We start from the raw sequence: 14,285 nt of genomic DNA, 5'->3' as shown, positions 1-14,285 counted from the left end.
GGGGAGTGTGGAGGAATGCAAACCTCCCCCACTCTCCTCCCGTCTTTCCCCGTGCTCCTTTCCTCCTCGCGCTCCCTCTTTATTCCTTCTCCATTTGTCCCTTCCCCTCCTCGCCGTCCTCCTCTCCCTTTCAGCTGGATCTCTGACCACATTCCACTAACGGAATTAAAGTCATGCATCACACTTAAAACCCTGCCAATGCATTGTGGGTAGACTTGTTCAAACTGATGTCCAAATTAGCATCGCATTTTCAGCCTTGGCCCCACAGACTGTGACCTGCTTGTAAAAATTTCGAAACATTTAATAAAATACTCAAGATCTGGATCCAGGTGTAGTCGGAGAGGTTTTTATCGCAGCTTCATCCGTAAGTGGTTCGTGCTGCGATTGATGATCTGGTTGCTGTTTTGCGGCAGAGCCCTATATACAATATTTACAGTTATGGTGCACATTTGCACAGGAGGCACCTCTTGTTGTACAGAGGCCCACACGCGCCCTCGTCTACCTGCTTTTCCCAACGCTTCATGGACGATTAGGTAATAATGGAGAAAAGAGAAAATACACAAGCTTGAGATTAAGACTCAAAATGGCTCCATTATACAATGTGGGAAGCAAGTGAAGAGTTGCTACTAAACTAGTAGTTATCATCATCGGCAGCAATCAAACCTCAGCAGCGTCTAAAGTGTGACTGAACAGAGCAGGAGTCAACAAATGGAAAATATACATTCCATTAGTCACAATTTGCTTTAAAATAGTAGAATTTAATAATTCTAGTTCTAGAGTAATACACATTTTAATAATTGTCACAATAACTAGCTAAAGTTCAGCCAGTTTATCAAACACCTCAAGGAATATATTTAAAACAGTCTATGAAAAAGTTGACAGCATGGGCAAATTTTCGTATTCACAAAACCAGTGGGATGCTGCAGTTCCAGTAATGTACCAGTAAGTACCAGCGTGATGCACTTCAGTGAAGTCCTGTCATTTTTGTGGAGATCCCTGTTTTCACAGCATGAGGACTGAGCCCCCACCCCACTCCCCACCCCCAGCATCACAACTGCCCTGCCTCCAGTATCCATCATCGCAGGTTGTTTTTACGTCAGCGCCGAAAGTCAGGCCGAGCGCCCGCAGAATAATCCGATCAACATATTTTCCTGTTTAAACCATCGCATGTCGTCGGGAACGCGCCAAACACACACGACGCTTCATGCTCGCATTTCCTCACATTAACAACGTGAACAAACACACACACACACACCCTAATTGTACTGTAGCTGCTTCGTTTCCCCTCAGTAATAGTAGCAATTAGACAGGCTGTATAATTACACTGTCCTTGTTATATAGTTAATTTCTGTAATTACAAATCGCACCAATAGTTTCCTCCCTCTTTGTGTTGCCTCTCTCTGTCTCGCTCACACCAACAGAACAACCCCCCCCCCCCCCCCCCCCCCCCCCCCCCGTTCGCTCTCACCTATAGAAAGCATGTGTGCAATTGCTGTACGTGTGTGTGTGTGTGTACATGTACGTCGGCAGGCGTGTGAATGAGTCCGTGCCTGACTGGATAACGGGATTTTTGCTTCGCGGCTTGGAGTGTCTCTGCAGGCGAGAATCCTGTTGGCAGATCGGATCGCCGCGAGGAGAATGTGACGCGAAACCGGGATTTTTGCAGTTTGTGTTCACGTCGCACATCAGCATATTTGTCTCCGCTCCGCAATTTGCAATTGCTGCAGATGCAACTGCAGGAATGATGAGCAGAGGAATGATATAATCGAATCTGCCACAATTTTAAACACTAAGCCATGAAAAGGTCTTATAAAAGGTTTTATATTTGGAATATTTTACTTTTATGTAAATTTAATTACTTGACATGCAAGTCTAAAGCCTAAATGCCGTTTCCAGTCTTATCCAAGCTGCCAGGAATTTGAGTGTGGTGGGAAAATGACAGAATGAATCTTTTCTCGGGTTAAAATGAATCAGATTTAAGTACAGCTAATCTAAAGCTTATTGGAATCAGCCCAGAGAATGTGCAGAATGTCAACTCCCCTAGTTTGTTAAAACCTCAGATATTCTCAGAGGAAGCGCAGAGGACGCGACCTCTGTGTCCGTGCTGCTGCTCGTAGTCCTGTTTCCTGCTAACTTTGCTGCTGTGTGTCTGTAAAGGTGGCGGCCCGACTGAGCAAAGTCAACACCAAGCTGCTGTTTGATGCTTGTGTACCCGGGGAGGCACAGATTCATGTGCCTGCTTTATTGGAGATGAGGGGAAATAACACAGAACCAGAGTTTCTGCCGTGTTCAGTATTCACAGGCTGATTTAACAACAAACCTGCTCGACCACGTTCTGTAAATGATAGACCTCACAGCTAACATGAAAACACACAGGTCGAACTTGTGCCGAACCTCCTGTTCCCCTGTGCTCACCTTTGCTGCAGTTGCTGTCTCCCTCCAGCAGGGGGCTCCAGGGTGGGTCGCCCTGGCTGGCAAAGGTGCGCATGTGCAGGTAGCTGATGGTCAGCCGGATCACCGAGGCCTTGTCCAGCTGGCTGGTGATGGCGCCGGGCAGCGGCAGCATCTTGGCCAGCTCGAAGAACTCAAAGTTCTCCTTTCCCCTCCGGGAGCGGGCCGCATTGCGAGACTTCTCTTTACGTAGGTTCTGGAGACTGAGGGGGTGTTTAGGTGGAGGGAAACAAAAAAAGGAGGGGGGGGTGTTAAAGGGTGAAGATCTTATTTAAAAAGGATAATCAGATGCATGGAGGAGAGCACATGAAGTCTGATTCAGCGCCACGATGTGACGGGCGGCACGTAACGAGCACTCACTGACTGACCACCTGTTGATTGATTCATGCTTTGTATAAATGACCTGAGTATCAATCCAGAAAAGCCATTTCATAAATAGATATAATAGTAATGGCTCCTGCAATTCAAGTGAAACAATCTCCCTTGTGACCTATCTCTCGCAGTCTGGCCTTGTAATTACAGACAAACTCCCTCCTTCTATCAGGCAGAGCAGAGTTCTAATAATGCCATTAGCTTCAAAATCCATATGTGAATACACACACTAAGTCTCGCTACCTATCCCCCCCCTCCAACTCCGAGTCCTCAGCCTCTCTCCCCTCGCTCTCATCTGGTCCCAGGCTGGTGAGCTGAAGCCATGATTGAGGGATCAATAGGCGAGGGAGGGGCGGAGTGACAGAGGGGGGGCCGGGGCTCAGGTAGCCTGTCTCTCTGATTGGGTATTGACTCTTCTCAATGGGGCCTGAGTGGTGGAATTATGTTGTCACAGCCACTTCACAATTTGTGTCGGTGCTGCGCTGGAATAAAGCGCGCCCGTGTCTGTGTGTGTGTGTGTGTGTGTGTGTGTGTGTGTGTGTGTGTGTGTGTGTGTGTGTGTGTGTGTGTGTGTGTGCGTGCGCGCGCTCGTGCGTGCGTGCGTGTGTGTGTGAGTGGAAATAAGACCTGGAGGAGAAAGGAGAACGAGCCGTTCTCCCTCGTGTCTGTGTTGTTGATTCTCATCTCAAGACAGACCACCAGTAGCGTGTGTGTGTGTGTGTGTGTGTGTGTGTGTGTGTGTGTGTTTGAAAGAAGCAAAACAAGAGAAAACAAAGACAGAAGCTGCATATAGCATCTATACATTTGTTTACGTCTTAATCGGCTGACGAAGCTGTTATTCGTCTCCATGCTGTGAGTCCACTGTGTTCGTGCGTGTGTTCATGTGTGTTTGTTGTGAACTCCAGCCGCCAGCCTCTGTAATGTCTCATTATTATACTGCCTCGACCCCAGCCACCGAGAACAATCAATACGCGTGCATTGATTCTGCTTAGTTTTTATATCCGCTTCTAAATGACTGCCCATTAATAATTCCAGCCAAATTTACTTAATCTCCCACTAAGGGGAGGGGATTCACAGCTCTGACAGGATCGGCAGGTGGGGAACAATACAGGTTTTATGTAGCAGCGAGGACAAGTGCTCCGGATGTGTTCCATTGACGGGGAGTTCTTCAGGCTGCCAGCGTGTGCGAGGCTGTTAAAGCATGGATTTCACCTTGCAGAGATTAATTCATGGGCACGAACACAGGCTTATACAGTATACGGCCGTGTGTGTGTGTGGGGGGGGGGGGGGGGTCTCACCAGGGCAGGGTGGGAGGCTTGGCCAGGAGTCCTTGTAGGAAGTCCCACTCCACACTCACGCACTTCCCCTCGCTGACGAACGGCATGGTCGCCATCCTTCTCACCAACCGCGCGCCGCCGCCGCCGCTTAACGAAGGCTCTGATTGGCTGAGGCTGTGACACAGTCAGACCTGGACGTCCACGGGAGAGAAGTGAGAAAAGAGTCAGTGAGTCCCGTCAGGTTGAGTCCTCCCCCGACGCTGGGAAGTTAGTTTCAACACCTTTTAGTGTGAGTCTTTCATGTTTTAATTAGTAAATCTGTTTCTATAACAACTTTACTACTAACTTTTCAAGCCCGGACTGCTTCTCTTTTCAAAAAAGAAAAAAAAGGTGACATGTTTTTCATTTGCAGTTTCCATTCAGCCCCTTTTCATATGACTGAACATTATTTGCATCAAAATGCTTGGATGTAAACTCCATTTCTTACTTCATCTATCTGAAAAATGGTCTTACTGCAAAAAAAAAAGAAAAGAAAATGCTTGTAGAGGCTGGAAGTGTGAAGAAAGACGAAGGGAAACGATGTGTGTGAGAGGGAGCAATTAGGTACAGTGGATCTACTTCCCCCCATAAAGGTCAGGGTGTGTTCCCGAGGTAATGGACATAAGACAAAACACTGAGCCTCCTCTGAAGCCACAATTAAGATAAAAGTCACACATCCCAAAATGTCTCCTCTCATTCGGCTTCAAACTTGTCTGCAGCTACAGTTTAAAGCAAATATCTCCGAAGATGAAACGCATTCTGTCCTCTGCCAATTCTCCCACATCCTTTGCTGCCTTCTGCCTGGTCTCCACCATCCTCCACCACCAGCATCACAACTTGCCAATATTCTTCGCTGTCCTCAAACAGAGCTGCACTCCTCCACACACACGCACGCACACACACACACACACAAACACACACACACACACACACACACACACACACACACACACACACACACACACACACACACACACACGCACGCACCCTCTGTACTGTGTTGACATTTAAAGGGCTAGCGTGGCCCCGAGCTCCGCGGTGTCATGCCCTTGGGCCGGAGATGCCCTCTCCCTCTCTCTCCCTCGGCCTCTCGCGCTCCACCTCGCTCTTCCTCTGGCCCGGCTGGGTCAGCACTATCGAGTCGACGGAGCTTTTGCCGGCGCGGTGGAAAGACGGAGCGCGCCGCGTTTGAGCGGGGCTGCGCTGACCTCGGCTAAGCGGGGTCAGCCGAAGCCGGGCAGGTTTAGCAGATATCATTTCACAAATTTGACCTACGACGGCCAACATTAAATTCATGCATGGAAACTTTTTGGACTAGTTTCAAAGGCAGCTCAGTGAGCGGCCGCGGGACGATCCACGCACCTTCAGCAGTTTATTTTCTTCTATAGAGAGCAACAACAAAGCAGAAGATTGTTCTTTTAGAAGCTGCAAAGAACTTCATTTAACATGTGTTTGTGTGATTAAAAGGACATTGATCGGTCGGGTCCCTTCAGAGCGGAGGTGTCCTAACAGCAAAAGCTCCCTGCCCTCACGACTCACCCTCTGACATCAGAGCTGTCAATAGGTTCCTGCTCATAGACCAGAGCGCTTCAGTGATGTAGTCTGAAGTCAGGCCATTTCCAGGCTTAGGCATTTTTTAGTGCATTTCTTTATTGTGAATTATTTAAGCGTGATGAACGATAGAGGATCCAACAGTTTCTGGCAGGATTTTTCAAAATCTGATGACCTCTGAGTTCATCAGGGCAACCTTCACACACATAGGAGGAAGAAGACGACTCCAAGGCCCTTCCAGGACGAGCCCTCGCGGTCCTGGGGTCCGATCCACCAAATGTGAACATCAACAGCAGCCGGGCCTGCAGTCGGGTCGAGCAATGAAACCTGATGGATGCTTTAAGAGATCACAGTCTCATCTGAACACAACCTTTGTCTTCCGTGTGAGTTTTAACAATTAACAGTCATTATACGGTACAAGAGTTGATCGCTGATGTAACAGGAAGCCTGTGAAGCCCTTATGGACGTTGGTGTGTGTGACGTCAGTCGTGATCAGATCAGAATATTTAGCCAGAAGCTTTAAGGCTCCATTCGCTTATAGGAAAGCTGCATCTCTCCCCTCCGGTCTCCATCCTGCCACGCTGACAGTCCTCCTTTCAGAAACCCTGGTGAAGAGCAGACAGGGTCGAGCCGAGGGCAGCGCACCTCTGTCTAACAACTTCACCTTTGTCACCTTCTCTATCTCACCTGGATAAATGCACCACATGCCAAATTAGGCTGTGTACAGAGAGATCAAAAGGAGACGCGGGCGGGGGGCTATTTCCTCTCAACTTTTCACCAGCGCGGGAACACGTGCCCTCTTCCTTCCTATACCTGTATGTTTATCTCCTAATTGACCCTATCTGTGCTTATCTAATCTCCATTTCCATCTTTTTGTCTGGATCTATCTCTCCATCTCGCTCCCTCTATCTGGCCAGACACAGGGGCGTAATGGACAGGGGCCTCCACAGTAATTATTCAATCAGCCTCATAACCTTGTCTCAGGTTGAGCGGCCCATTAATGCACTCATCCAAGCGGGGGCCCGCCACTTTGACTGCTAATGCTGCGGCTAGCTAGCAGCGCGAGCTCGCTGAAAGTCAGCGGCGTCAAGGGGACGGAGGGCCGGGTCGACGCGTGCACAAAACGGCGAAGCGAGCCCACACCTGGAGCGCGACCTGCGCAAGCAAGTGTGCGTGGGATCACAATGCGCTGCACATGATAAACGGCCGGCCCGCGTGGCGCCGCGCTCGCCTGGCACGGGCTCAGCGGCAACAGGGAGGGCACTGCAGCGAGCGAGCGCTCACAGCCGGTGTTTGCTGTGCGTTGCTCTCTGGCTGCTCACTTGGCTCCCGCTCTGTTTATTTTCAGCAGGGACGTTTAATTAGGGCTCCAGCTGTCAGAGGTTCGTTAGCATGCCCCTCCTCCGCCCGAGCCGCTCCTCCCCATAGGGAGTCGGGGGCATCAGGCAAATGAACACATTTAAGTCAAGCAGCACGCAGGCAGACAATAGCCCCGCTGCCGCGCCACCGCCTCCCCGAGGTAGACGCCTGCTTGTTTTATGCCTTATCTCCCCGCCCCCCCGGGCCCAATTCAGATTCCGGCCAAGACTGCGAATGTGGAGGCAGAGGCGATGTCACGGCCCACAGGAGACAGCACGGACGCGGCGATCATGCAAAGGTGAAGAGCAGGAAGGCCGGCGAAAACAGCAGCAGCCTCAGCGTGGAGCCAAGTCCTCCTCGCGTTAGAGCAGGAAAAACAGCGTCCTTCCTCGCAGGTTCACGCTGGCATCGGGGTCTCCTCGGCCCGTTCCCTGAACGCACGCCGCTCACACGATCCGTGTCTTTAAGCAGCCGGGTCCTGGTTTGGAATCTGAGTCCCGCTCCCTCCTCTTACGCACGAAACGCACCGAAGTGACCGTTCGGAAGATGAGAGATTTTGATCCAACCTGCATATGATCAGTGGGGGGGGGGTCACTCACATAAAGCCTGATTAGCGGCTGTTTTCAGACAGCTCCGCCGCCTTCTTCACCCCCCGCCCGTCTTTAATTATCGCCAACTCTAGGTGAACGCGGAGCACACGTACAGCAGCGATGTAAGATATGATGTGAATAATATTTGATCAAATCGCAAACGTTCAATATCATATAAAATGTAAAAAAAAAAAAACATGGTTAGAAATAACACGGACAGAATATTTGATGTAGCTAGTTTTCTATCTTGCCTTTCATGTTGTTGAGTAGTTGTAAATGAGTGTCTGGAGCGTCCGGGGAGATGAAGTTTGGTATTCTGGTTGGAGGGCTGAAAACTACTTATCATGCATTACGGTCCTGGTTGGACCTCAGGATTTGGAAGTCAAAACACTTTTTAATGTACAATTTTTCAGTCGCTGATCAATCGACAGCTGCTGGACATGAAGATCTCTCCCCCCTCCTCCCTCGGTATTCCATATTCCGACTCGCTCTGCATTCCGCTGCCATATCGGAGCGCCGGCTGCGGTTGACCTTGACAACTCTGGATCATTCCCAACTCAAGGTTCTCACCAAGTCTCCTGGGCCCTGGCGTCACCCCACCCCTCCCACCGCCCCCTTCGCCTCTCCCATCATCCTCACCCCCCCGTTCCCTCTCACAAACCCCCTATTTGGTCCTCCCTGGCCCTGCTTGGGTCATTAATTATCTAATGGAATCAATACGGCGTTAGATTGGACCAGAGTGACCCAACCCGCCCTCAGGTATCTCTGTGATGATGAGGAGCAAGAGGAGGGTTCACGAAGGGTGTGAAGGAATGATGGTAACAGCCGGCGTGAGCGAACGAGCGTGGACGGTCCCTAAACTAGAAGAATAAGGAATAAAGAGATCAGCAATAAATAAATGATTAGAGGGGGAGAGGGATGGACGGTGAGCGGATGGGGATGTGGAAAGCGTAAGCGGAGGCGGAGGGAGGCAAATTAGACACTAAGAGAGGGAGAGAAGTGATGGACGGATGAAGGCAGATAAAAAAGGAGAGAGAAAGAGATTTGTTAATGTTCACCCTTGGTAATCAATACCTTTCTCTTTCTCCTCTTTTATTACAGAGGGCTTTGGTGCGCGCGCTTTGATGTCCACTCCTCGCGGGCGTGGAGCTTCGCAGAATTCAATCCGTGCCTGTCATAATTACCATCTATCTCAGGCCGAGTATACACAAAAGAAACGCTCCGCTTCACCTGTATTAAAAATGAAGGGAGAAGCGCCGGCGCACAGAATCCCCCGTATTTACAGTGTTTGCTGTAAAAATGATGTGTTCTCCAGCATCGCTCGCTCGTGGTCCTTCGCATAGTAAACTACATATATTTGTCTCTCGTCATTGAAAGTCGTAAAAAAGATATAGCAGGACAACAAATATAATATATTGAGAAAAAGAAAAATGTACTTTATGACATACATGTAAACTGGTGAGGACTAAAATTATTCATTTTCTTAATAATCGACTATTTAAGCACAAAGATCAGAACACAACACACAAATAGGTTTACATATTTTACAATTATTATAATTTCAAATAATCTGTCCTATATCATTTAACCCTCTGTCAGATATGCAGTGAAACACACTACTGAAGTAATAAAAGTCATTTATTGCTTAAGGAGACACAGAAGCAGCAGAGCAAATAAAAGGTATAAATATGAAGACGGTGCATCTAAAAGCCGATCACTTTGAGAATGACATCAATAAAAAGAAATTCATTAAAGTAAAAAGCTCAGTCCATCATGGAGTTAACGGTCCCTGACCCTCCTGATATCCACCGTGCGCTCGAAAGGGAAACCCCGGGTCCATAAAACAGCACGTGTCAGAGTAATAGCTGCCATCTATCCTGGGGTTAAACACCCAAACCTCAGCGTCAGGCGCCACAACAGGAAGGTGAGAGGTCTCGTTCCAAGCCCTTTCACAACACAACCGGACATTTGTATTTTTGAGATGTCCGCAGAATTGTCAAATTCGACAAGACAAACGCGAAGCGGCAGGAGGGAGACAGAAAGTTCTCCCTGCGACCGCGGACGAGTCGGATAAGTGGATGCAGCCTCTCCATAAGGCGGGAGATGGTAAATCCACTCCCGCAGGCTGAGACCACATCAGCTCTGACCTCCAAATAACCACAGGCCAAAGAAGAGCACACGGGGTCACTCACTCCCCCCAACGCACGCACGCACACACACACACACACACACACACACACACACACACACACACACACACACACACACACACACACACACACACACACACACACACACACACGCTCATTGTGCTCACCAGCACGGAGAAGTCCACATGCTAATGCAGCTACATCAATTAACATGGTGCAAATGTCAGAGTTCAGAGCACTTTCAAACTCTTGATAAGAGTTGCACAAGTTGTGTAGGTGTCTCTCAGCACACTAGGAAACCCAGAATACCCACCGGCCTCGCGCTATTCCCACACAGGGCCCTGAGCTCCACACTTTGCTTGAATACTTCTAGAAGCATTGTTAATTTATGTACCACCAGCTTTATGCTATGGAGCAAATTGGAGGAGCAGAATAAAGAGAAAAGGACCTGAGTTAGTGACAGTGAGGAGGACTAGGGATGTTCAGATCGGGCCTGATCTGAGACTCGGCCCACGCGGGCCTATGGATCGCGAGCGGACGCGCACGCACGGCGCTGGATCCCTTCAGGCCCGTGTGTGAATGACAGCGGGGGTTATGTAAGGAGCCACAGCGGGGCCCGAGTGGACAGTCCGACCGGAGATCAGGTCAGCAGAGTGTGACACTAAACACATCTCCCTGACACCGCGCTGACACCCTCTGTCACAGACCCACACACTGTCTGTCAGCGCTCCTCACACACACGCACACGCGTGCACGCGGCAGGAGCATGAAGTGTGTGAGGGGCTGTCTGTCAACATGCCACACACTGACCACCTTAGTGTTAGTGTAAGAAAGCAACAGAGAGGGGGAAATATCAAGAGAGGAAGAGGAAAGGAGGCGGGAGGGAGAGGTGAGACGTCTGTCTACCTGACAACATGACAATGAATCACACAGAATGACTGCGGCATGCTGTCTGTCAACAGAGACAAGTCCAAACGCAAAACCTGTGAACGAAGCAAAATAAGAAACTTCTTACTTTGGCTTTTTGTCTCTGCTCAAAGCAGCAGTTACGGCAAACGAACGATGGCAGCAGCGTTTGAAGTGGACACCGGCACAAAGTCAGGTTCTGTCACACACGCGCCTGACGGCATAAAGTGTCGCTCCCAAATCCAAAGAGGAAGAAAAACGGCATCTGGGTTTGATAAAAAAACGAGCTGGAGGCAGGTCACGACCAGCGAGTCCCACAACCTTTGGAGAAGCTGCCATAAACTGCCATGCAGACAGTAACGTAGGAGCCGTCATTATATACTCTGCATCAAAATCAAGCAAGAGATTTTAAAAAAAGCAAGCAGGCTGTTAAAAGCTAAAAATGTGAGTAGGGACAGTGTAAAAGTATATTTTGACTCCTCACCCTGACACCTGAAAGAGTGATTCTGCTCTGCAGGTAGTTATTTGGCTGAAATTTATGGGAAGCACCTGGTGCTTCAGCAGCTGTGTGTGTGTGTGTGTGTGTGTGTGTGTGTGTGTGTGTGTGTGTGTGTGTGTGTGTGTGTGTGTGTGTGTGTGTGTGTGTGTGTGTGTGTGTGTGTGTTCATGTTGTGCTCCGAACACTGAACAATTTACTGCCACGCGACAGGAAGCGTAGTGAGTTTGGACTGATGTTCAGTGAGATAACGCAAAATTAACTCTCAACATGAATCATCCACACGTGGGGATTTTAACAGTAAAGAATAGAAAAAAAAAACATACACAAAGTGCCAACACACGTGCTCACACATTTTTTTTTGTTCCACTATTGTGAGTTTCTGAGTTTTACTTCCTCCAAACACAATAACTGAGGATTATGAAAAAATAAAGTCAAAAAGCTGGAATGGCTGCGTGACGGTTTGATGTTGTTATTTACTTTACAGCAGCGGCGAACGCCGTGCGTTGGTCACAGTCATTCTGCCAATTTGGACCACCTGCTGCAATCCCCCCGAAGGCAGCGAGCGCCACCGAGCCAGTAAACTGTGACCAATTCTGCCTCTGCAGGTGGAAGCGGCCGCGCGGACGCTCGCCGCCCGCCTCAGTATCTCAAACTCCAGCACGCGGCATTTATCAGAAAGTGGTGGGCAATAATTAATGAAGTCGTTCGGCGGAGAAACATAAACACAGCGTAATTGTTTGGCCTTATCTGAAAAGCGAAAGATTGGAAAATGTGTAGTCAGGTAAACTAAATGGATGGAATGAACAAAGCAGGTTTGTGTAAAAGAAAAGGCAATAATGGTGCCTTGGAGGGAGAGCAAACATTTGGTGTAATTATCTAATTAAATGAAACACATCAATATTCATTTAGGAGGAATTATAAATCCACATGTTTATGCAACATATGCACATTTATCTGTGTATTTGCTGTATAATGAAAAGCTGCTGTCACAGCTGTTGATGCAGTTATTTAGGGAAAAAATGGTGCTGAACATATTTTTTATTCTAAATTACACAGAACAAAGTTCTCGCCGCTGCAAACGCCGCGTGATGATATTTCATTTCAAGAAAAGAAAAACACACTATAATGTGAATATATGGGACTAATGTAATAAAGCAGCAACAGATGATCAGATTAACGGCTAGCGATTTAGACTGACAGCAAACATCGGATACAAGGTGACGAGTTAAAGTGTGTGTGTCCAGTGTGTGTGTGTGTGTGTCTGGCGTGTGTGTGTGTCCGGCGTGTGTGTGTGTGTGTGAGTGAGGAGATGAAGTAAGTGAGAGAGTTGGTGCGTGGACACTCATGCATGTGCACGACCGCAAGTTACTTGATCCGTCATCTACTCACCTGACGGGCATCTCCAGAGCTCAGTCTGCTGCGGATCTGATCCACTTTCGCTCCCTCTTCTTCTTCTTCTTCTTCTTCTTCTTCTTCTTCTCCTTCTTCTTTTTCTTCTTCTCCTCTCCCGTGCCCCTGATCTGCCCTGGCCGTGCCCCCCGCCACTACCGCCAGCACCACCTCCTCCTCCTCCACCTCCACCACCTTCAGCTTAAGCCCAGCAAACAAACAGAGCGTGTGCGAGCCAAGGGGGCTGGGACGGGAGCAGCATCAATCCCCTCACTTTCACAAAAGCCGTGGCCGCGCAGCCGGACGCATCGTGGGCTCCCGTTGCCTGAGTGTGTGTGAAAAGCGAGAGCGTGCGTGCGTGTGTGTGTGTGTGTGTGTGTGTGAGTGAGTGTGTGTGTGTGCAGCTAGCTGATGTAGCTCTCCTTGGCTCTCAGACTCACTTCACTAACACTCTGCTCTGCTGCTTCTTGGAGATGGACTCGGATTAGGACACAGCCAATGTGAGAACCTCTCTCTCCCTCCTTCTCCCTCTCTCTCTCTCTCTCTCTCTCTCTCTCTCTCTCTCTCTCTCTCTTTCTCTCTCTCCCTCTCCAGCCGGCATGCTCCCTCCCACCCCGCTCCCTCATTCACTCTCCTCGCTGAGCTTCTTTCTTTTCATTTCCTCTTGGGAAAGCCGTGCACACCAGTTGTCTCTGGCTTCAGCTGCTCCCTCTCTCTCCCTCTCTCTCTCTCTCTCTCTCCGTCACTAGTAAATATAAAAGGCATGCTTGTACAGCCCCTCGCCTCAGTCTCTCTCCGGCTCTCCCTCCCTACCTCGCTGTGTCTCATGCTTTCGTTTACCCCCACCTCCCTGTGCTCCCCTCACTTTCTTTCTCACTGTCAAAGCTGCCTTTCAAATGCTGATTAGCAGCCGGAGTAAAAGACAGAGCGACGGAGCGGGCGAGCGAGAGGGAGAGAGAACGACTGAAACAAGTGGGAGATTCCATCACATCCAAATGCATTGTAAACTGTGACTCCGTCCCGTGCAAACACACACACTATAATTTTTTTCCCACTCATTGCATTGACTTACATTCAGTCCTGGAGGCTTTTCCCCACCTCCCAACTTTTACCATTAATGTGCTGTTTTACCTTGGAGGCGAGAGCCCTCGAACCAAACGCCACTCCCTAAAAACAAACCTCCTCCTGATCTGATGCACAGCTCATATTGTTTGTCAGCCAGCCTCACAAAAATAATTTATATGAACGTTTTCTGGATCTGCTCACGGCTCAGGGATTAATTTAGTCATCCATAAAAAATATGGCAATTACAGTGTTTCCATCTTAATGAAGCAACTTTGGCAAAACAGCTTCTTGCTTAAGGTTAAACAGAAAGTCTGGTCATGGTTAAGAGAAGCTAATGTTGGGGAAACAGATACAAGCCGTGAGGCAGCCAGCCATTCATCTAGAAACTTGTTTACACCTGCTGCAGATCATAACAGCATGGCACCACATCCTCATCAGGTAAATGCTGCCATGGGTCGTTAATAACTAATGTTATCGCACCATTTTATTATTGCACCGCCTCATTTGTGAAGTCCCGCGAGCTGCAGCCCGTAGCCCACAATGACGGGGCTTATTCATTCACACGAGGCAAAACTTCGGACGAACCTGTTGAGTCGGGCTCAGGTCCCGACTGAGGCTTCACTTAGAGATCCAGGTC

General features: G+C 48.9%; 1 protein-coding gene across 2 annotated transcripts in view; it reads right to left on the bottom strand.

Moving 5' to 3' along the window:
- npas1 (neuronal PAS domain protein 1) overlaps positions 1 to 13,142 on the bottom strand; it is a 33,254-nt gene extending 20,112 nt beyond the window's left edge. Inside the window, exons 1-3 of one of the 2 annotated variants that reach the window (XM_029171809.3) lie at positions 12,584 to 13,142; positions 4,122 to 4,291; positions 2,416 to 2,654 (exon numbers count right to left, since the gene is read on the bottom strand). In XM_029171809.3, the coding sequence (XP_029027642.1) occupies positions 2,416 to 2,654; positions 4,122 to 4,216 (334 nt within the window). In that variant the 5' untranslated portion in view covers positions 4,217 to 4,291; positions 12,584 to 13,142. Of the gene's footprint in view, positions 1 to 2,415; positions 2,655 to 4,121; positions 4,292 to 10,695; positions 10,718 to 12,583 lie in introns of those variants that run through there. The other variant, XM_055513876.1, reaches the window with a different exon arrangement.
- Between the last annotated feature and the right edge of the window lie 1,143 nt (positions 13,143 to 14,285).

Source organism: Betta splendens, chromosome 13 (genome assembly GCF_900634795.4).
Source record: "Betta splendens chromosome 13, fBetSpl5.4, whole genome shotgun sequence".
Taxonomy (NCBI): domain Eukaryota; kingdom Metazoa; phylum Chordata; class Actinopteri; order Anabantiformes; family Osphronemidae; genus Betta; species Betta splendens.
This window is presented reverse-complemented; position numbering and strand designations above follow the sequence as displayed.